At 31.4% G+C, this 23,650-nt stretch overlaps 2 protein-coding genes across 2 annotated transcripts; both read right to left on the bottom strand.

The window, feature by feature from the left end:
* Positions 1-3,697: 3,697 nt before the first annotated feature.
* Positions 3,698-9,194, bottom strand: LOC110665878 (uncharacterized). Its single transcript, XM_021826171.2, has 13 exons — positions 8,960-9,194; positions 7,661-7,890; positions 7,304-7,569; positions 7,138-7,211; positions 6,940-7,034; positions 6,317-6,414; positions 6,052-6,135; positions 5,862-5,942; positions 5,644-5,727; positions 5,430-5,525; positions 4,646-4,725; positions 4,383-4,471; positions 3,698-4,221 (listed from the first exon to the last, which is right to left on the bottom strand). Exons 2-13 carry the CDS (start codon positions 7,791-7,793, stop codon positions 3,863-3,865), a joined length of 1,539 nt encoding a protein of 512 aa, XP_021681863.1. The 5' UTR covers positions 7,794-7,890; positions 8,960-9,194; the 3' UTR covers positions 3,698-3,862.
* Positions 9,195-10,482: 1,288 nt separating this feature from the next.
* On the bottom strand, positions 10,483-12,968 carry LOC110665879 (short-chain dehydrogenase TIC 32 A, chloroplastic). The gene is made up of 8 exons (XM_021826173.2): positions 12,629-12,968; positions 12,311-12,542; positions 12,114-12,193; positions 11,867-12,023; positions 11,671-11,752; positions 11,454-11,541; positions 11,043-11,089; positions 10,483-10,941 (listed from the first exon to the last, which is right to left on the bottom strand). The coding sequence occupies exons 1-8, from the start codon at positions 12,747-12,749 to the stop codon at positions 10,729-10,731; spliced, it is 1,020 nt and encodes a 339-aa protein (XP_021681865.2). The 5' UTR covers positions 12,750-12,968; the 3' UTR covers positions 10,483-10,728.
* Positions 12,969-23,650: the final 10,682 nt, after the last annotated feature.

The raw sequence follows: 23,650 nt of genomic DNA, 5'->3' as shown, positions 1-23,650 counted from the left end.
ACATGAAATTAAATTGCTAAAGCAACAGATCATGAGTTTATTTGAAATGTCGGATCTTGGGGAAATGAGCTATTTTCTTAGCTTTGAAGTCAATTAGTCCTCTTATGGCATCTTTATTTCTTAGCATAAATATGCTTTGGATTTGCTGAAGAAATTTAATTTAGAAAGCTGCAAGTTTGTTGCAACTCCTCTAGTTTTAAATGAGAAATTGGAGAAGGAAGATGGAATAGCAAACGTGGATGCTACTGTTTATGGAAATTTGGTGGGTAGTCTTCTTTATTTGACTACCACCAGACCTAATCTAATTTTCTTAACCAGCTTATTATCTAGATACATGCAATCTCCAAGTCAAAAGCATTATAGTGCAGCAAAAAGAGTTCTTAGGTACTTGAAGGGGATTGCTGATTTTGGAATCATGTATAGAAAAGTTGAAGAAGCTGCTCTCTCTGGTTTTTCTGATAGTGATTGGGCTGGGTGCTTTGATGATTTTAAAAGCACCTCAGGTTATGCATTTTCACTTGGTCTAGCATTTTTTCATGGAACTCAAAGAAGTAAGATATAGTTGTTCAGTCTACTGCAGAAGCTGAGTATGTCGCTGCTGCCTCAGCTTCAAATCAAGCAATTTGGCTAAGGAAAGTGATGACTAATCTAAAACAAGAACTCAAAGAGCCAACTTTGATATCCAACTTTGATATTTGTGGATAACAAATCTGCCATTTCAATGACTGAGAATCTAGTTCAACATGTTTGAACTAAACATATTAATGTGAAGTTCTATGCCTTGAGAGAAGTTGAGAAAAATGGTGAAATTAAGCTGTTACACTATTCTTCTAATGAGCAGCAAGCAGATATCTTTACTAAAGCTTTGCCAAAAGCTAAGTTTGAGATTCTAAGATCAATGTTAGGTGTCTCCAAGAAGAATCTCAAGGAGGAGTGTTGACCGATTGAAATTCATTTTGGAGACAGATTTGATTACTTTTTGAATTGTATCTTAGTTAGTTTCTCTCTTATATTCAGCCATAAATTCTGATGTAGTTTGTAGTGTTCTAGAATTTGTGGAATTCTGTCTAACTAAGCTATTTTAGTTGGGATTAGTTGTTGACCAGTTGCACCAAGATTTTGCAATTTGTGCTCTTTGAATCTCAGCCATGTATTGAAGCATATATATATATATATATATATATATATATATATATATATATATATATAACACAAAAGAAAATAGAGGGAGCTGTAGATATCCCTTTTGTTTTGAATGCTCTGTTTTCCACTTTTCCATTTTGCTGCAATTTCTTTAGAACTCAGCACTTTGGCTAGCTTCACGTTTAGGTCTATATATATATATATATATATATATACACACACAAAAGAAAATAGAGGGAGCTGTAGATATCCCTTTTGTTTTGAATGCTATGTTTTCTACTCTTCCATTTTGCTGCAATTTCTTTAGAACTCAGTACTTTGGCTAGCTTCACATTTGGATCTACAGGTGTGACTCTATGGATGCTCATTCCTGTTTATTCCTGGGGTAAAAAACTTGCTGCAGGTATGGATGACAATTCCCTTGTTTTATTTATTTGGGGTAGTAGAAATCAGCTTGTGTTCCAATATATATATATATATATATATATATATACATAACACAAAAGAAAATAGAGGGAGCTGCAGATATTCCTTTTGTTTTGAATGCTCTGTTTTCTACTCTTCCATTTTGCTGCAATTTCTTTAGAACTCAGCACTTTGGCTAGCTTTACGTTTAGGTCTATATATATATACACACACACACACACACACACACACACACACACACAAAAGAAAATAGAGGGAGCTGTAGATATCCCTTTTGTTTTGAATGCTATGTTTTCTACTCTTCCATTTTGCTGCAATTTCTTTAGAACTCAGCACTTTGGCTAGCTTCACGTTTAGGTCTACGGGTGGACTCTATGGATGCACATTCCTGTTATTCCTGGGGTAAAAAACTTGCTGCAGGTATGGATGACAATTCCCTTGGTTTATTTATTTGGGGTAGTAGAAATCAGCTTGTGTTCTGATATATATATATATATATATACACACACACACACACACACAAAAGAAAATAGAGGGAGCTGTAGATATCCCTTTTGTTTTGAATGTTCTGTTTTCTACTCTTCCATTTTGCTGCAATTTCTTTAGAACTCAGCACTTTGGCTAGCTTCACGTTTAGGTCTACGGGTGGACTCTATGGATGCTCATTCCTGTTATTCCTGGGATAAAAAACTTGCTGCAGATATAGATGACAATTCCCTTGGTTTATTTATTTGGGGTAGTAGAAATCAGCTTGCGTTCCAATCTAATGTGTGTAGTCCTATGGACGTGATTGGTTAGGTGCAGTGTTTCATGGTTTTGACTAATTCTCCTCCTTCGCTGAATGTTTCATCTAGTGGTTCAATGGTAATTCGATGGAGTCCTCCAGTTAGTGGCCTGAAGTTAAATGTGGATGCTTCTATTTTAGCTACTCAGTCATCAACTAGTCACGGGTGTATTATTCATGACAATAATGGTAATCTAGTTGCAACATGTTACCATAAATTGGGTTTTGCGATGGACATAGCTGTGGCGGAGGCTAAAGCTATATTTATGGGATTATCTTTTGCAGCTGAATTGGGTTTCTCTGATGTTCAATTTGAGGGAGATTTTTCTGAAATTTTCGAAGCACTTGTGTCTCGAAAGGAGGTTTTGGACCCTGTTAGATTGAATTTTGAATGCTATTGGTCAACTAGGCTCTCGGTTCTCCTCATGTTCTTTTTATTTCATTGGAAGAGCTGATAATCGTGTTGCCCATCTGCTGGCTGCTCATGCTCATGCTGTTTGTGGTCAAGAACGTTTTGGCGCTAACTCTCAATTTCCATCTGCAGTTTTAGAAGCTGCTGCTGTAGTTATTGCAGCTTGACTTTCATCTCTTTGTTTTGTTGGCTTTGTCCAGTTTGTTTTCATAAATAATAATAATAATAATAATAATAATAATAATATTAAATGAATAAATGTGAATTGTAAAGATAAAATTCAATTTGAAAATTTGTAGCTTTTTTCGCACGTTTGACTGGAATAATTTCAAATTAGCAATCTTGACATAATTGTAACCTAGAAAACAAAGGCAAATGACCCAAAAGCACTACAAATCAACTCCACGAATACCCCACAAATAATGAGAAAAAGAAAATATTACTGGATAGAAATGTTATAATGATAGATTTCATCAAAGGCAATTTCAACGGATAGAACATAACCCAGCATGGCAGATATTATAAATTTATTATTATTATTACTACTTTCAATTATATTCTTATTGAGATTTCAATTCATAACTCATAAATTTTGAAAATAAAAGAGCCAAATATGTCATTTATCACCTGAATTTTATATATATAAAAAAAAAATCTCAACTCCATAAACATTTCATAATGCACTTAATTCTTATAAAGTGAAATTAAGACACCATTCAAATCCTAATTAACATATCAAAATGTATCTTAATTTCAATTTGCAAGAATTAAAATATATTATAAAACATGAGATGTGTTAAAATATTTTAAAAATTTAGGATGACAAATGATTTTTTTTTTTTGTTTATAAAATTCAGTCCAAAAGTAACCAAGTAAATGTCTAATTATTCCTGTTCTTTCTCATACAATTGTGGGAGAAAATCAATCAATACTTGTATTCCACTCAACCATTAAATTCTGCCGCTACTAATATATTTTCATTTTAAAATATGCTCAAAATATTTATTGACCATCCAAAAAAGAAAATAAATAAATACAATTGGCATATAATATTAGCATGGATTCAATGTTACAACGAAAACTCCATGTCGTTCAGCTCAAAACGGCCACAAGTCACCCCAGAGAGATCTTCGGGCCTGATGATGTAATGTAGGATTCCGACTCTTGGTGACAACTATATGTTCGAATGATCCCTCTGAGCCATCCTCGTTGATTGATCGACACACATCCAATGCAACTTGTCTGCCTCTCCTAACAGGTGAGAAGATTATCCTTCCCCAACCACCCCCAAGATCCGCATGAGCTGTTTCTTCTTGCCCTATTTCCTTGTCTTCACCAATATTGTCAACTTCATTGTCTTCACCAATCGTGTCAATTTCAACAACATCAGAATCATAGTCAATTGGATCCACTTCTTCATATGGGACATCAGGTTGATCTTGCAGAATTATGTCCTCTGCCAAGGTAAAGAACAGATTATAGAAATGGAATGGAATATAGTTCATAATTTCCCAAACCATACTACATTATGTAGAATAACTATTAAAATTTGTCAATATCAGGAGATAATAAAGTATGTTCTTTTAAAAAAATATATATATAAGTATTCAACTGTACCATAGTCAATTTCAAGATTATCGAGATTTCTTTTGGCACGCTGCTCCTTCAGAGTCTCAAATTTCACACCGTCAAGAGGCCAGGATACCCTGTTCAAACAAAGCACATATGCATCATATTGGGAAATACACTTGAAAAAAAAAAATCAAATGTTACAAACTGTAATTGAATCCTATAAGGACCTTGAAGTTCTTAATCTCAATAAGAATTTTTCCAAACAAATGCAATTCACAAATATAAACAAATTATTTAAGAATACCAACCGAGGCCGTTGTCCTCGTCTGAAAGCAACAAAGGAAAATTTCTCATCTTCAAATCCACGTAAAGGCTCACCCTTGGACCGCTAAAATCAATGAAGGATGAGAAAGAGTCAGTACTAATAATCAATTTCCTAATTTTGATACAGGAATGAAGAAGGGGGGAAATCTCTTCCAACAATTGAAAAAAAATAAAAATAAAAATAAAAAAATAAAAAAAACACCACACACACAACAGGATGTCCATGTTATCACAGATTTCGCGAAGAATGAATAAAACTAAAATAAAAGTACAATAGCGAACAGAAACACATCTTGACATGAAGAAAGAACTTGAGACTACTATAGACACTCATATAGCAGTTTATGGTAGAACAATCTTTCAATGATCCTAATCACGCTACAGTCTGTCCATTTCCAGAAATCTAACACCCATTCCTCACGAAGAATTGAAATATGCTTAACACCTATCTTAGACACAAAGAATCCATTTATAAAACAAATGGAACATGAACAAACCCTTATTTTTGCAGCTACATGTTTATAAAGAATGATAAGCACATGCACAAGTCCCCCAGTTTGCTCAGAGCTCCTCTTTTTTACTTCTATTAGTAAACAGACATTTGGTTTATAGGCATTATGGTTACATTCCCCTGCACAAATATTTAGGGATTGAAGATAACAAACAGTTATGCAAATTTCCTATTAAAATCTCCATTTGATCCAATACGACATCCTAGAAACATGAATTTTCTGAGAAAACAAAGTAAAACGCAAATGAAACACCAACCTTGTATGCACGTTGTGTTGACGTTCTCTGCAAACGCTGAACAAAATGGCAATATTTCCCAGATTTCTCCAAAGGACAGTGCCCATCATGAGCACACTGCATAAACGAGGCAGTTAGGAAAAATGTGATGAGAAAATGAAATGCAAATGTTCAGAATTTATTTGATAATTTAACCTCAAAGGACCAGAAAAGGAAGAAAAATTATCGTACTTACAGGAGCAACTACAAAAGCACCACTTTTGACAGACACCAGATCCTTACAAGCTTCACTGTTTTGCATTTTAGATTTACGCAATTTCTGAAAGTTCATCAGTATATTCCACACATGGCGAGAAAAAGCAATCATAAATTAGGAACATAAAACCTTTTGTATTATCAGGCACCACATAAAACTTTTTCCAAATAAGAACCAGAAGGAAACAGCGAATGTACCCTTTTCTCCATCCATAATATGTGAGATCGCATCTGAGATATGATATTAGATCCATGTGGTGTTCCTGGTTCAATTAAAACCTGCTCCACATTTGATTTCTCAGAAAAACTAATGCAAAGAACATCCAATTTCTGCCACATGCATACACATATTGAGATACAAAGCTTTTTATCAAGCATAAAATCATACCAAAACATCCTTTGTAAGATCCCAAAGCTGGCGCACCATAGTGATCCGATCCTTGAGCGATGGTATCTCCCCAAGCACATAGGACTTCATGACATTGAAAATTTAACAATATTTAGTTAGCACCAATTGAATGTCAAATGTCAAATAAGATTCCACGTGTGTAGAGAGAACAAGGAGGATACATCACTGTTCACTTACACATGAATGAGAATGATAAAATTCTAGACAGTTTAATACTGTATAACTCTAGAAAAATACAACTTACAGCAATTACAAGGTCATGTTCCCTCTCAGACTTGTTGATATTTTTAGTTAATGCTTGAATGCTATTATAGCTGTGAATAAGTGGCAAATCCTTCAGACCTAAAACAATTATAACATATTGGTGTCAGAATTTAGCTTCGTCTATGTGTATTTCAGATGGAATAAGGAAAGAATATACGTCCAGTCAATGCACAAATGTATAAAACAAACGAAATACGGCATGCCATAATATCTATATCTATATAATTATTTGGAGTAAACAGTGTCAACTGTCAAGTGTTACTAGAATATAGAATTGATAGTCTAGCATATATCATTTTTGTCACTAAATTCATTTAGTTACCACCAAACGAGTGCACCAGGGCAGACAACCACATACTCGTATTGCTATTCATAATTCATGATTAAATTAGAGTACGCAATATATTTGAATAATCCAGACTTTTGACAACCATACTGATTGATTTCAGTAAACAACAAAGCTAGGTGCTTTACAATGTTGGCCAGCATCTACCCGCTTCACTTCTACCTCAAATAAAGATTACTTATTTCATAACATTAACATTTGGACCAAGTCAAAAGATATATCTATTAACTATAACGAAGAACGCAGTCACCAAATACCTTGTATAAGGCTCCGACCAGCCCGTTGCATCGATTGGGATGGCTCCACCAAGTTTACCTTCTCTACTGACTTTGGCCAGACCTCACGCATTGCCCTACAATTTTTCACAATAAATATTATCACAATTCACCACCTTCATTATGGTACAAATCTCACTACACAAATAGTCTATTAAAAAAGAAGAAGAAGCAGCTCACCAGAAAGCTGAACCAGTTCCAGCACCAAAGTCCAATACCTTAGCTGGGGAAAAACCTGGTAACCTTCTTTGAACCTATTTAAAAAAGACTGTCGTTAACATCTTTGGAAAGGAAAAGGCTGGATTTCAATAGCAATAAAGAGTAACAAAGATATGTGAGGCGATACCTCGCTGAAGACTCTGTGGCAGGAAGAGAAGACAGCAGGCATGCGCGAGGCAACATATGCAACTGTCTCATCGTCTGTGTATTTGAGTCCAATATCACCGTAAGCGCTCTTGATTTTCCAACGCCTAGAGCGCTCCATAGACTTGAATGGATCCTCAACTAGCTCCTTTGAAGTGATCGTTGTCAGCATCATATTCACGTCCTTGATTTCGCTAAACGACTCCGATAATCTCAATACCTTCCTTTTTATGTGCGGCTCCTCTTGCTCTGCATATGAAAGTTCAATTACATAAAAACAATAAGAGAAGAGAGAGGTGTAAGTGTGGGTGGGTCAAGAACAATACATGAGAAGAATTACCTCGTATGTATCTTTTAATGGCGCGGCGGAGGCGAACGGGGACGATGACGCACCCCTGCGATTGTTTGGCTGCAGACAGGAGGGTTTCTGGAGTGAATAATTTTTGGGTGGTTTCAGGGATTAGGCTCGCCATTATCTCTTTTTTTTCCCCTCTAAAATGGGAAATAATTTCTCGCTCCTGCTGTTTTGAAGTTGAACAATAGATTTCAGAAGTGGCAATGGGTACGTACCTGCAAAATTAAGGGTACTCAAACCGGAACTCACTCAATCCCAATTATTTTTTATATTGTTTTACTGAAAATTAAATGTAAACTATGGGTTAGGTGCCCAAACCCGAACTCGAAATATTAAAATCATTAAATAATAATAATAATAATAATAATAATACAATTTTAATTTCACATAATAACTTCATATAACACAATGTAAGAAAATAAATAGTATCTAAAATAAAATAAAAGGGAAAATGGAGCCTTCTGCAGTTCTTTTTAATTCCATTTTCTTGCTGCACAATTAGCAGGAGTTCGATAAGAAATGTGATAATGCTTTCCAGAGGTCTTATTTGTCTACTTGAATGTCCCCAGATATGCTTTTTCCCATCAATATCTTCAATGAGGATAGGCCCCAATACTCATCACTCACCACTGGCGTATGTTTGGAAAGTTTGGCTTTAATCCATTGCCATTCTAAATTATAATCTTAACTGCTGCTGCTTGTTAATTTTACTAACAATTTTGGACATTCAGTAGTGTTATAATCTTATTGCCGCTGCTTTCTATCTTATTCTAAATTAGCTGTATTGTGAGGCTATATTGACATACACAAAGAAAGGATCAGAAGCAGCACAAAACATGCAGCTCTAAGAAGTTAAACTCCATATCTATTCTCCCGTTCTGAAGTAGGTGGAACACATTGTGCAAATCTAAAATTGAACTGGAAAATATGGTCAATGTACATTCAAATGAAACTATAGCCACACAAAATGACATTAACGTTATCATTTCTTAAAAACCTTTACGTTGTCATTTCTTAAAAGCCTTTCTTTCAAGCCAGATTGAATGTCCATTTTCAGGTTCAGAAAACAACAACAGAAGGTCATTGAACCAACACCAGATTATTAAACACCCAAAATAGCATAAAACAACAAGAATTCGCAAATCGTAACAATGTAGAAACTCACACAGAGATTCAACGCACACCAACGCACAGTGAAGAAAAGAGAAAATAGCGTCAAGCACAAGAGCAGTTAACCCAAAGAGCAAATTACCCAAAACCCAGTAAAACTTAAGACCCACTCACCGGCGAGATTGAGGGCGTCGGTGAGATTGAACAGCGGCGAGATTGAGAGCGTCAGCGAGATTGAGGGAGTTTTGTTATCGGATGGCGATGAAGCAAGCAGCTGAGAATTTTCGGACTTTGTCTCTTGAGTAACACAGATAAGTAATTCAGAGGTAAGGTACCGAGGTTTATGGAGGCTCGCCATTTCTAGCAAGGAAAGTGAAACTGGTAAATATCAGGGTTTTGGGAGATGCATCGACATTACATGGGGAAAAATAAAGCCCAATTCATTGAACCAAGGCCTGATGAAATTGGGAATTCTGATAAAACTTGGGCCTTTTAATTTAAAGTTACATTATGGGCCGTTTGGGCCTTATGAATCCCTTGTTTGCTTGTGAAGGATGGTGTTAGATGCAGCTGCGCTATAAATTGGAGAAATGATGCTTGTCATTTTAAGGCATACAATGCATGTGCATGAGAAGGACATGCAACCCAATACCAACAGTACTAAGGAGATGTAGGTCCCAAGTAGAAATTAGAGGCACAAGTTATCATAGCACACAGGGAAGAATAAGGTACTCATTGTCCTCGCAATAAAAAAAATGTCTCGTGCTTATATTTGGGAAAGGGATAGAGAGAGCTTAACTCACTTTATGTTCAAAAAAATTAGTTAATGTGCTTTCTCTAGAAACTAGGATTATTCATCCATTGTCTTGAAGAGCTAGACTTTAACGATATGTTCGGATGGAGTGTAAAGTAAAATAATGGAAGGTAAAATATTAAAAATTCTTCAACCCATTAATTGAGCAGATTAAAAAAGTGAGATTTTTAAAAATTTTGAAATCTCAAAAAACTTTTAACACTTTTACAAAACATTCCTTTCAAACAAACACATTACTTTAAAATCCCATACCTTAGCTCTAAAAACTTTTTCATCCCAAACATGCTGTAAACTTCATATATACATTCTGCTGAGCAGGGACAACTCTTGTTCTTACGGGGGATTAGTGTTAGTAAAATTTATCAGAAAAGGAGAGAAATCCAGGGCCAGTAAATTCATGATCTTAGTGCTCTTGAATTTCCTTTCCTTAAAAGCATGTTTCCCTCCAACCCCCAATCCCCTGGCGCATGTTAGTAGGGACCCATACACCATTACCTCGAAGATACTCTTCAAAAATCAACCACCACATGGTACAAAACCGACCCCATGTTCTTATTGCCCGCTTATGCCTCTCATTTCTTTACTTTAATGAAAAATCAACTTGTAGCATTACATATTAATAATAATTCTTGATTATGGATTCCTGGCACCTTCATTTGCTATATTAATACCCATTAACATTAGTTTATAGTTCTAATTAACAATCTAATCTTTATCATTTTGCATATTGTTTATCCCAAACACATAATTAAAAAGAAACACACACCCAAAATATACCAAGCATTATGATTTCCAGTCCAAAATCTGTATTCCCCAATCATTGTATAATTATAACCCTGGCAATCCAAACATTTAACATTCTTTAATCTTTATCTCAAACTCATTAACCAAAAATAATACTACTTAATTATATAATCATAGATACATTAATTAAGCAGTACATCTAAAGCATTCTTTAACATACTAACAGTCCTCTAGGTTGTGTAAAATTGTATGTTTCTCTTTCTAGATTGCTTTTTTTATCCTCCAGTACTCGCTAAATATCATCGCCTTATCTTTTGTATGTAAATATTCTTTTTTTTTTTTTTTTCCTTTTGTAGATTTCTCCAAGTTTATTTATTATTTTTCTTTATGCCCCATAGTCTGTGGCATTAAGTGGGTCAAAAACTGCTTTTGGGTCTCTAGAAACCATGATTTCAGAGGCGGACCACAACCGTGCAGCTTCTGTTGAGCTGGATCCCAATTTCGACGTTGAAGAGGCTTCATTACAATCCGCAAAATACTTTCCAGAAACATTCGACAATCTGGGATGAGCTGCTACGTAACAAGTAGTAGCAGCAGCCTATTTACCGCAACAAAATTTCACCCATTATTAGTAATTACCATCCCATCAAAATCTTGCATCAAACATAAGAATTAAATCTAAAATTTCACTATTTTCACCTGAGGAATCGTCTTCAAGAGCTTAGATGCCATGAAAAACACCATATCTGTACATGCCAAAAAAAACCACTGAGCTTCAATATTGTTCTATAATTATTAATTAAGTATATAATTGGCTTAATTTTACTCGCCATCTCCTAACTTCAATTTGTATTACAAAAATCATTCAACTTAAATTTGATACCACTCAATCTCTTTCTTATTAGATCCCATGGGAGTTTCAGCAAAAAATTGAGCTAGTAATGTCAAATTAAAATGCAAATGTGGGATTTCCAGTTCAGTTTATAGTTAGAGTTCTCAAAAAAAAATTTAAATAATATTAGATTGAATTTAAATAATTTTTATGATATAATTGAGTGACATGGGTAAAATTAAGCCATGTAAATTGTTTTGGAGGGTGATGTTTGGGACCTGTGAGTAGGCCTTCTCGTTCTCGAGTGAGTCTGGTTCTCACTATTCCTGGATGTACACAATTGATAGTCACGTTGGCTTCCATTTGCTGCATTAATTAAAGGATTACAATTAGTTCATGAAAGAGAAAGGGAAAAAAAAATAAAAAGAAAACAACAAAATTTGCTTTTTTTCCTTGGCAATAAACAAATTAATTAAATAATAAATGAGCTAGCACCTTCAATCTCTGAGCAAGCTCCTTGGTGTGCAAAACGTTAGCCAGCTTCGAGAGAGAGTAAGCACGTGTGGCATCGTAATGACTGCAGAGAGAAGATGAAGAAGAAGATAAAAATTGAAGAAAAAGTTCAAACCGAAGATGCACGTATGTACTAAAAATATTAATTCATGAACCCCAAAAAAAAAAAATCCCTTACCATATATTTCGGGAAATTTCTCCGAGATATCGGATCATATCTCCGGAAAACCAGCCGTGAATGGTAGATGAAACGTTAACGATTCTGCCCTGGATGCCGGATTCTTTTGCAGTTTCGATCATCTTATTCAATAACAATTTCGTTAAAAGAAAATGACCTGAAAAATTCATCAAAATCCAAAAGTTCATGTCTAATCTGTGTATGCAACATAATTATCTGAAGTATGAATTTTCTTTGCATGATTTACCAAGATAATTAGTGGCAAAGGTCATTTCTATTCCATCTTCCGATATTGCATGCTCGTGTGCGAACTTGCCGGCATTATTTCTTTTGCAAAACAAGGGAAAAAGTTCAGTTTCTTCCTGTTAATTCCTTCCTTTTTCCCAGAAACCAAACAGAAAACTATCATGTATATACAAGAAGATATCAGAGCTGTGGAGTTACATGAGGAGATTGAGTGGCAAATTGAGAGACTCGAACTCCGCAACGAAGTTTCGAACAGAATTGAGAGAGCTAAGATCAAGCGCCATAACAAGGATTTCAGAATCAGGACATTCCGAAACTATACGAGCTTTGGTATCTTCGGCCGCTTTCAAGCTCCGAGCAGGTAGTACCAGTCTCGCTCCGTGCTTCGCCAAAACTCTCGCCGTCTCGGCTCCTATCCCCGAAGTGGCGCCTGGAAAACAAAACAATCAAATAAATTACTTAAAAAAGAAAAAGAGCACTAATTGCATGTGGAGAGCGGAAAATCCAGTAACTGACCGGTGATGATGGCAGTGATGGAACGTAGATCGGCGCCTGCAGTGACCTGGTCTGCGGTGGACTTAGAGCCAAAGCCACTAGAGCCGGCGGAGCCCATGAGGTACTTGACAGTTTCCAGCATTTCTCTTTTCTTGTTCGTGGGTTTGGTTCGTGCAACTAACGGAGTATAACGTTGACTAGAAATGGAATCAAATGAAAAAGCAAAGTACGTGTTTTTTGTCAGAGATTTCGCAGCCAACGCCGCTTTGCATTTAGCTCACAGAGAGAAAGAGAAAGGAGAGGGCTAACGGAAAAGGAAAGAGCGGGATGGCGATTTTATAAAGAGTACAAAGGTGGAGAGGATTATACATTTGTCATTGATCGATGAAGATAAATTTTGTTGCATGATTGGTGTTTAGTGTTTGTTTATTGTTGGCCTAATCCAATGCTTAATCATAATTAATTTGTTTAATTAATTATTTGAAAAAATATCGGCAATTGATCGGCGTTGTTGCAGGGTAACTGCCACAGGGTAAGTGGAGTTGTCCTCGGGATTGAATGATGTTGTCCCCGGGAAAATCAACAATTAAGTTTGCTTTTTTTACTTTGTATAATGGTGGTTAGTTAGCTAATGACACTAGATGACGTTGTAAATGATGTAATAATTCACATATTAAGTGTGTTAATTACCTAAATTATTCAAAGTTGGATTTCATTATAAATTTACAGCTCATTTTTCCAATAATAATAAAGAAAAATTACAGCTCATTTTTCTAATTATAATAAAGAAAAATTACAGCTCATTGATTAAAAATGGTTTGTCCAACTTTTTTTAGTGGTAGCAACTAACTACCATCTTTAGAGTAAAGGGTTAAATTATTATTTAAAAAGCTAAATTATTTAAATAATCTAAATCTTTTTACATTTTAGGAATTAGAATGTTTAAATCTTAATATAATTAATTAAATGTCCATAAATAGTTAAAATTTTATTAATTTTCATTAACCCAATTCTAATATTTATTTTTCAATACTTCTAATTAAATTTTCATATATTGTTAAAATTATCTACTGCTATCATTAAAAATAATTAATTTTTATTTTCATTTTTGTTTTAATTTCAATTTTAGTCATATATTTGAAATAAAGTTCATAATTTTTAAAGACTGTTTTTTAAATAATAAATATATTTTATATTAAAATGAATATTATGATCAATTTCATTATATAATTTATGTATGTATTTATTTATTTATTTATAAAATATATTTACATTATAAGTATTACGGTAATTTTCATTTATTTTTTTTAAATTTTTTTTTATTTTACTTTCTCATAATAGAAGAATTATATTTGTTTTAGAGAAAATTAAAATTATAATAAATATAATAATGATAAATTTTTTAGTATCACTTTTTATAAAAAGATACTTTATAAGAAAGTGATTTTGAATTGCTTTTCAAACAAAAAAAACGGTAATTTTGAATTGAATTCTGGAAACAAACCAATAATAATAATAATAAAATTATTTTTCAATAATATAATTATAAATCAATGCGTAATTTAATTTTAAATTATATATTTATAAATAAAAATAAATAATATAAAATAACTTAATTAATTTAATTTATGAGAATCTACCTAACAATCTCTATTTTCTTTTTTATCTCTTTCAAACACAGTGTTAGATTAGGCATGTGTGTGTTGGTGATTGGTTGGAAATGAGTCGGCGATTAATAAAAGGAAAAAATCGTTGGCACGAGGGTAGAGGTGGCAGAGTGGTAGTAAATCGTCAAAGAGGAATCGCACGTGAGGGTTGTAGATCGGTCAATCCTACGGCTCGAATCTGGCATTCCTCGGGATATTAATTACCGGTCAATCATTCTTCTTCACGCCTCCCTTCCGTCCTCATATGCTTCCACGTTATTCTTTTATTTATTTAGTAAACAAATAATTTAAAATAAATAAATATATATTTGCAATCATCCATTCAAATAATATAATTAATTTATTTTTTTTAATTTAATTTAATTTCATTGTTAATAATTTTAAAATATACAAATTTAATATAATGAGCAATTGAGCACCCTTAAAGTTTTATATAGGAATAAATTACTCTCTGTTGTCTCCCCCCAAAAAAAAGATTTATTTTTATTTTTACACTATTTTAAAAAAAATATAATTAATATAATAAAAGTAATGATTTTTAACATGCCATTTATTCATATTACTTCATTAAAACCAAACAACTCCTGGTACTAAATTATTCTTAAAACTACTCTTCCTCTACTTTTATATGTCCTATTTTAGAACTTGTTTAATATTTTTAAAAAAATAAAGAATAATAATTATTTTTTCTCAATTCTACTTTCATCTTTATTAAATATAATAATTATTTATATAATTTTAAAAAATTTTAATTACTTCCTTAACAACTATGTAAAAATCTTAAACGATAAATAAAATTGAACAAAAGGACTAGTAGATTTTATTTTTTTCTGTGCATATCAAACAGGGTACTTTAATTATTTTTATGTTTTTCTCCTTTATTTATTAATTATCTTTTAATATGTTATAAGCTTTTTAAAGTGGGCACCAATGGGTGGTTTCACCGATGGGTGCTCTTTTTTTTTTTTTCTTTTTAATTGAGATTTTTCATATTTTTTTGATGTTTGTGTTGTGTTTTTTCCTATAATATTTAGATTTGTATTTTTTTAGAACGAATTTTTGCTTTTAGTTAGATTTGTTCTTAATTATTGATATATTTTGAGCTTTGATTTTCTCATTTATGAGGATTTGTTATCTCTTTGAGCATTTGTTATTTTCCTCGCTTGTAAGGATCTAATATCATAGAGTTGTGGAGTAGAATGCTTTGATATTGGGTAGAATTGCAATAATATAAGATACAATTTTTCTCTTTAATAGGATATTAAAATTTGATAATTATCAAATTAGGCTTATAGAAAGACTCTAAAGTGGAATAGTGTGGTACACTAGCACTCAAATATATCAATATAATTAAATCTTTCAAATTAAAATAATAATTATTTTTTTTATAAATTATTTATCTTTATTTTTTTTATTTATAATTATAATATTATGAAGTTTTATGCTTTAGATTTATATTTTATTTTTTATTGAATTTTTTTAAAAAAATAAAATATATTAGTAAATTAATAAATAAATTATTATTTAAAAAAGGAAGCAACTATAATTTGAAATAGATGAAAGAAAAAAGTGGCCTGTAATTTTATTAAATAAAAAGAGTAATTAAAATTTATATAATATTGATGCAAAATTAAATAACGGACAATAATAATAATAATAATAATAATAATAATAATAATAATAATATATAGGGCTGTGCACGGTTCTTGGGGAATCGAATCGAATCCAAGGACCATACCGAACGGATAAGAACTATACCGAATTGAATTTATTTTGATACTTTAGTTCGGTTCTGATTTTTCACTAAGAACTGAATCGAAACTGTGCTGTAATCAAACCAAAACCGTATCGAGAACCAAATTTATACATATATTTTTTTATATTTTTTTAGATATATTATAAACTTTTAATATAATTATATATATTTATACATGTATATATAATTATAAACTAAACAAAACCTAATATTATTTTCATTTTCTATATATTTTTAATCATTTTTGTTATAAATATATTAAATTACCTTATAATTATTGATCATAAATATACTATTATCTTTTACACACACACATGCACACATACACACACACACACACACATATATATATATATATATATATATATATTAATTCTTATATTTATATCTTATAGTTAAATATTATATGATTAATAAATAATTAAAATATATATTATATGATATACTATTATATTATATAATATATTTAGCCTAAATTATATACACATTTTATAGTTAAAGATTATATAATTTAGGTATAGCTAAAAGATATATTATATAATATATTATGTATTAATAATCAAATTTAAAACTTAAATGCTAATTTAAGAATGATTTTTTAAGAAAATAATTATATAAAATTATTTTAAGAAAATAATTATATAAAATTATTTTAAAAATCGAGAACCAAATTAGAATAGTGCTGACTCAAATCGGAATTAAAAAATCAAAAATAGTACTAAATTAGAACTAAAATAATAAAAAATCGAATTGGAACCGTAGTTTGATTTTGGTTTCTAATCAAACTTCAAACGGAGCTCAAATTGAACACTCTTAGTAACGCGTATAAAGAAAGGAAATGGAGGGAGAGTGTGTATAATTAATTTGCAAGAGCATGTTTATCTATTGAATTAATGCGTATGGTTTGGGAAAAGAAAAACAAGTCTCGAAATTTCAGCCATTACGGGCACTTGCACCGAACAGAATCCTTGACCTGACGCCCCAAATATTATAGAATAAAGTAATTATTCTTTATAGATAATTTATATAAAATGATATGAATTTTATAAAATTAAAATTATTTAAATAAATTTTCTTTTAAAATTTATAATTTTATATAATATTTTTATATTGAATCATAGTTTTATTATAAAATTTCTTCTCTCGCGATTGGATGTTACCCAAGTCCTCCAATGGCGACTTATTATTTCAAATATTCTTTTACTGCCATGTATTGATGTTAAAATATCTTATCTGTCGCTTACTGCATGCTTCAACAATCGCATATTCAATCGTTCTAGTTTTGAATTATATGTATCGATCTTAAGAGTAATTGTATTCAAACTTTACAATGAGTTCATTTTATTATCATGGTAAAATATATTGATTATATAAATTATTTTTTGACTCCTTTTTATTACCGATCGCTTCTTTAGTGGATAGAATTAAGGATGACAACAGATAAGGTATTTACGAAATTAATATTCTCAAAATTTGAACATGTTTCAAACTTGATTAAAATTTATTCTTAATTACTCGAATTCATTTCAAACTCCATTATTATTACTAGAAAAATAACCGAACTCGTTTAATTGTATATATCTTAATTAAAAAATTAAATAAAAATTATTTTTGTTAATAATTTATATTTTAAAAATTTAATAATTTTATAAAATATTTCAATTTTATTTTATATAAAATAAAATATATAAAAATTTATAAATATTATCATGAGAGCATATATTTTATATTTAATTAAATATTTATATAAATGGATTCAAGTAACGAATGTCTAATATGTAAAATCCAATCCGACCCGAACCCATCAAGAGTATTAAAATTCAAACTCGAATCTATCCTAAACTCGATTATATACTGTTCAAATCTGTCCTATTAGGGTTTGATCGAATTTGATACCAGTAAAAATTTGACCCGTTATCATCCCAAGATAGAATTTAAAATCTCTCGAATTAATTGATTTCGATGATTTTTACTACAATTGCTTTTAATTTTAAAGATTGGGATACGTTTTTCAAAATTTAAATATTTAAATAAAACTACCAATTAATAAAAATATTTAATTTTTTTTATTTAATAAATTTTTTAAATAATTCTAATTAAAATTTAAACTCAAAACTTCATGATCACTCATTGAATAACACTTAACTTTTATCTACTTATTGACTTTAAAAAAAATATATATATATTTTTGATATTGTATGGGAAATTGATGGTTGGTGTAGAGTTTCCTTAATCCTTATCAAGTTTTATTCAGCTGGTATGGGATGTGGGGAAACAAAAAAGAGGGTGACAACACTGCATATAAAGCATAGGGATACCCTACATATATTTTGACACAACAAAAGACTAGTGCATGGCAGTGCATCCCCTAATTCCTGTATATAATGCTAATGATTTAGTATCACAATCCCATGAAAAAGAAAGATGAATAAAGGAAAATTATTATAGGTTTTGCTCACACCAACCAAACCAATAACTAAATTTAATTAATAACGATAATACATGATAGGTCACTACTTTAAGATATGTGACACTACCAAAGTTGCTTTTTAATCAATATAACTATTAAATTTGGAGATCTTATCTTGTCTATAAATATCAATTAGATATGCAAATTAAAGAAAAAAATTGGTTGTTTTGCTCATTTTGTGCATTTTATTTATTATTTTATTTTAATAATATAATTTAATATATTTTTTTATATTTTATATTTTTATAATTATAGTATAAAATTTTTAATATTATAAAATTTTAATAAGAATTGATATAATTTTGTATTTGATAATATATCATTTAATTTTGAATTTTAAAATAAATTGATTAATAAATTATTTTCTATTTTCTTTAATTAGTTGTCATATATCAATTAAAAAAATATCATGGGCTGATTTTTAAATTATTATTATTAAATTTTTAAATTTTAAATATAAGAAATATTTTAAAAATAAATGTTTAAATTTCATAAATAATTTTCTAGTGAATATATATATATATATATAATTCATCCTTTTTTTAATCTGATTGAAATTTTAATTAAAAAATATTATTTTTCATCATTATTTTTTAAATATAAAACAAGATTTTATTAATTGAAATTAAAAATATTTAAATAAAAAATTTATTTTTGATATAATAAATTATTTTTTATATGAAAATTAAAAAAAAGGATAAAACAGAAAGTATACTACATAACGATTGTTTAAAAGGCTTATATATATACCACATATAAAATAAAAAATACAAAATTTAGCATGCCAATATAAATCTACTCCATTAATAAATTCACTATAAAAATAAAAATTATATAACTATTAATTATTTTTCAAACTCTTACAAAACACTCACAAAGAAATTCTCAAAGAAAACTCAAAAAATATCGTGGCATTACTCTTCAACGAGATTATGGCCACCCTACAATCTTCTTTTTAAGCTACACACATGCACTCAATCAACTCTTAATTTTGGTGGCCTGTCACTGCTCCTTTTATGAGCCACGAAGCAAAGTCTAATTTGGGACTTAAAAAAGCATTCCAAGTCAATCTCAAATTTGGACTTCCACCGAATTTTTTTTTTAATTTCTTTGGTAAATAAATTCTAACTTAAATCTTCCTAATTAATTAAATCTCCTATTCCTAATTCTATTGGACTTGACTCTAACAATATATATGAGAAACTTCGCAACTTTAATTAGAAAATTAAGGATTAATATTCTGATCTCTGATAAAAAATGATTGGGTTTTGTAGTCTCGTGAAGGTTTTATAAGAGCCTTTATGCCAGCGATTGAGTTTTTTTAAGCTTCATTGAGGTAATATGAAAATTGTTAAATATGGCAATAGAGTTTTTAACTCAATGGAGGTTGCAAAAGGAGCCATTATTTACGATAATTGACTTTCTTAACTTGGTTGATGTTGCATGGGAGTTGTTATGTGTGACAATTGAGGTTTTTTTTTTTTAAAAAAAAAAAAAAACTTGAGTGGGGTTGCATTGAGAGCTATTATGTATCTCAATCGACTTTTTTTTAGCTTAATTGAGATTGCATGGAGTCATTTTGTATGGCAATCAAGTTTTTTTAGCTTGATTGAGGTTGCATAGATGTTTTTATGTATAATAACAATTTTTTTTTTAGCTCAATTGAGGCTATATGAGTGTCGTTGTGAATGACAACTGAGTTTTTAGCTTGATTGAGGTTGTATGTGAGTAGGGATGGCAATGGGGTGGGTCAAGTTGGCTCGAGGTAGGAATCACTCCTCCTATCCTCGCACCTAGAGGATTGGGGTCGGGGCAAAAATTTTCCTTCCAGGGAGAGGGGCAGAAGAGTTTTTCATAGAGAATATCTTTTTCTTTTTATTTTTTATTTCAATTTATCATTATACAATATACATGTATTTATTAGAAAAAAAATAAATTAGAGATTAGAAATATATGTTTTAAACATAATTTTAATAATATAAATATATTTTTTACTAAAATTATAATATTTAAGTACTTAAATACATAAAAATAAATTAATTTTAAGTAAAAAATAATATATTATTATTGGGGCAAGTTTTAAGGATTCGAGGCAAGGAGACCTTCTCTTTGTCCTCACCGACGCAACATCAAGGGTGGGGCAAGGTAGGGGAAATTGATGAGGTGCAGGGTGGGTCGAGTCACGGTAAGTATTACGACCCAATCTATGGGCTGGACCGGCACTAAGACCTTGGTCGGCATAAAGCCCCCGAGGCCTGTAGTAAGCCTTATTATTCTCAAACCCATGAACAAGCCCACAATTTAGGCCCAATATGCATATAAATTAATTTAAGTTAAATTGTTATAATTTTATTTCGGGCTAACTTAGCCCAGTAATTATCAGAAACTAAAATTAGAGGAGCACAACTCAACCCTGTTACATCATTTATAAACTATTTAAAATTCATAAAAATTTTTCATTTGTTAATATAAAACTTAAATTCATGCAGTCCCTGACAGGATTAATGCTACTACTAATACATGCAGAGTTCTAAATTTCAAATTTAGATAATAATAATACAGTTAAGTAATTTTTTATTTTCATAACCTGCGAGGAAAGGAACAGGTTATTCTGAAAAAGGTCTTCTCCTGTAGCCTGGAAAAATATGGTGAACAGGAGTGAGCGTTCGACTCAGAGAGTAAAATATCAATTTTAACCATAATCTCTATAGCTATCTAAAGCTAATGCATCATGTGAAGTAAAATGCAACATCGTTATAAATTTCATACAAATCATATCAAAAATGCAATTTGGAGCACTCACACACCCGAGAGTGTCAAACAATACATATATGGGAGCTAATCCCCTATACAGCCCTCTTAATCTAACCTCTGCGAGCGAAGATCTCAAACCGGACTTTCGCTTAATAAATCAAATATGGGGTTCCAGCGAAGAACTCAAGCTGTGTCTACCCTGAAGGACCGGGTCCTAGCGAAGATCTCAAGCCGTGTCTACCCGTTCTGTCCATATCCAACACCATACCACACGCATGCCAACGCACGCACACTGCTCCAAATTACCACAAACAACATCCATGGCACTTTAATAGTTGTGAATGCAATATAAAACATGCCTAGAGTTTAACTACATAGATATATACATATAAGTGATGCATGACCATGCTTGAACATATAATAATATCGAAATTACAATTAAAATTAATATTTTACTCACAGTACACCGATGATTATTGTGGCTGTTGGATAAAGGAGAATAGCTGACATCGATCACCTAATAATCAAATTATAAATTTATTAATACTAAGTCAAAATAAAACTCTAAAGAGGCAACAAACAGCCTAATTCATGCTGAAAATCCGGCAGAGCTTCCCCTATACCTAGGACCTACCCAACCTGTAAAAGGGTTCAGAATATACTTCTGTATCCACAAATCTCACAATTACAACTCAATCACATCACAAGGCCCCTCCTGGGTCCACCCAAACAGTCAACGACCACAATTTGAAAAATTACAATTTAGCCCCTATAGAGCCTTTTTTCAAAAACTATGCAAACGAGCTCTAAAAATTTTAAAGTTTTGCCCCGCGGTCCTTAATAATATTATAAGGCTATTGCAAAAGGAATTATAATTTTTTGATCATCCACGAATATTTTATGAATTTTATTCTAAATCGGTATTAGCCGAAAATGAGCAACTTGGAGTTTGGGTTTACCTATGTCAATTTTGACACCTGGAACGCATCTAGAACGCTTGAAAATGCGAGGATTGACTATAATATTGACCACGTTTTGAGACAGGCTGTTGGGCAGCCTGATCTGGCTAAAAATGCGGTCCTGATGTTGGTGAGCTATCCTTGATCCGATTGCACCTAAATTAAGTCCAAATTATGTTAATAATTATTATAAAATTATTTTTAAATTTTCAGAATCGAAAAAGTTCAAAAATCTCATCAACGATCTAGACCGTCTAATTATCGCCTTTTTCAAACGGTGTCCGATTGGAGCGGGACTAGTCCTATCTCGAAGATCTCGTTGTCCTGAGTCCATCGGTGGCCTCGGATTTTCAATCTGACGGCCAGATCGCTAGAAAAGTGGCCGGAAAGCCACTGCCGTCACTTTCTCTCTCCTCTTTCTCTCTCTTCGAAACTCGCTGGAAACCTCCATGGAACGGAGCATCGCCAGTCAGGATGGGAAGCCCAGGGTCCCAGGAGTCGAGCGCCACCCATCCCATGCCGGTAGGCCACTGGAAACGGTCGAAAACGGGCCTTGGAAGTTCTCATTGTCGCTCTCTCTCTCTCTTCAATTCTCTACGTTGCCGCCGTCTTCTGTCGCCGTTTCCTGTCCACTGGTGGTCGCTTGGTCACGCTGAAGCTGCTAGGGTGGTCACCGACAGCCGGTCCCTTGTCGGCAAGAAGAAAACGGGAGGGAGGATGAGAGTCGGGGAGAAAGAGAAGGAGAGTTGGGGGGGGAGGGGTCTGCTGTGTTTTTGGGTTTCTTTTTTTTTTTTTTTAAACTTTTAATTATACTATTAGTCCCTCAACTTTTTAGGGATTTACAATTAGGTTCAAAATAATTTTTATTATGTTAAAATTTAATAAAATTCTAGTAATGATAAAAATAAATATAGTCTAGGAAAATTTAATTATTTTATTCTCATTTACTAAATTAACTTTAATTAATTTAATTATTATTACTTTATTTATTATTATTATCTTCCTTTATTTTAAAATCAATTCAAATAAATCCTATGATATTAATAACATAATATTTCCTTTTTATTTTATTTATAATTTAAAAATTTTTGGGGTTGTTACAGTAAGAAACAATTATCATCCCTACATGTGAGCCGTTATGTATTGAAATTGAGTTTTTTAGCTTGATTGAGGTTTCATGGTAGGTTATATTTTTGGAAATCGAGCTTTTTTTAGCCTTGTCAAGTATTTATGGAAGCTATTATTGAATTTTTTTAAGTGTATGTCTTGTTAATAGTGTGTTCATATCTGTATTTTTTTTTATCAGGCTAAAAAAATTTCTTATAAAATAAACCTATTCAAGATAGAATTTTGTTGAGAATAGAAATATAATTGAAATAAATATGAATAAGATACACTTTGGTAATAAAATTTTCTCAAATTGTTAGAGTTCCATGC

The sequence above is a fragment of the Hevea brasiliensis genome, chromosome 9 (assembly GCF_030052815.1).
Source record: "Hevea brasiliensis isolate MT/VB/25A 57/8 chromosome 9, ASM3005281v1, whole genome shotgun sequence".
Taxonomy (NCBI): domain Eukaryota; kingdom Viridiplantae; phylum Streptophyta; class Magnoliopsida; order Malpighiales; family Euphorbiaceae; genus Hevea; species Hevea brasiliensis.
Note: the sequence above shows the minus strand (reverse complement) of the source record. Positions and strands in the feature narration are given on the sequence as shown.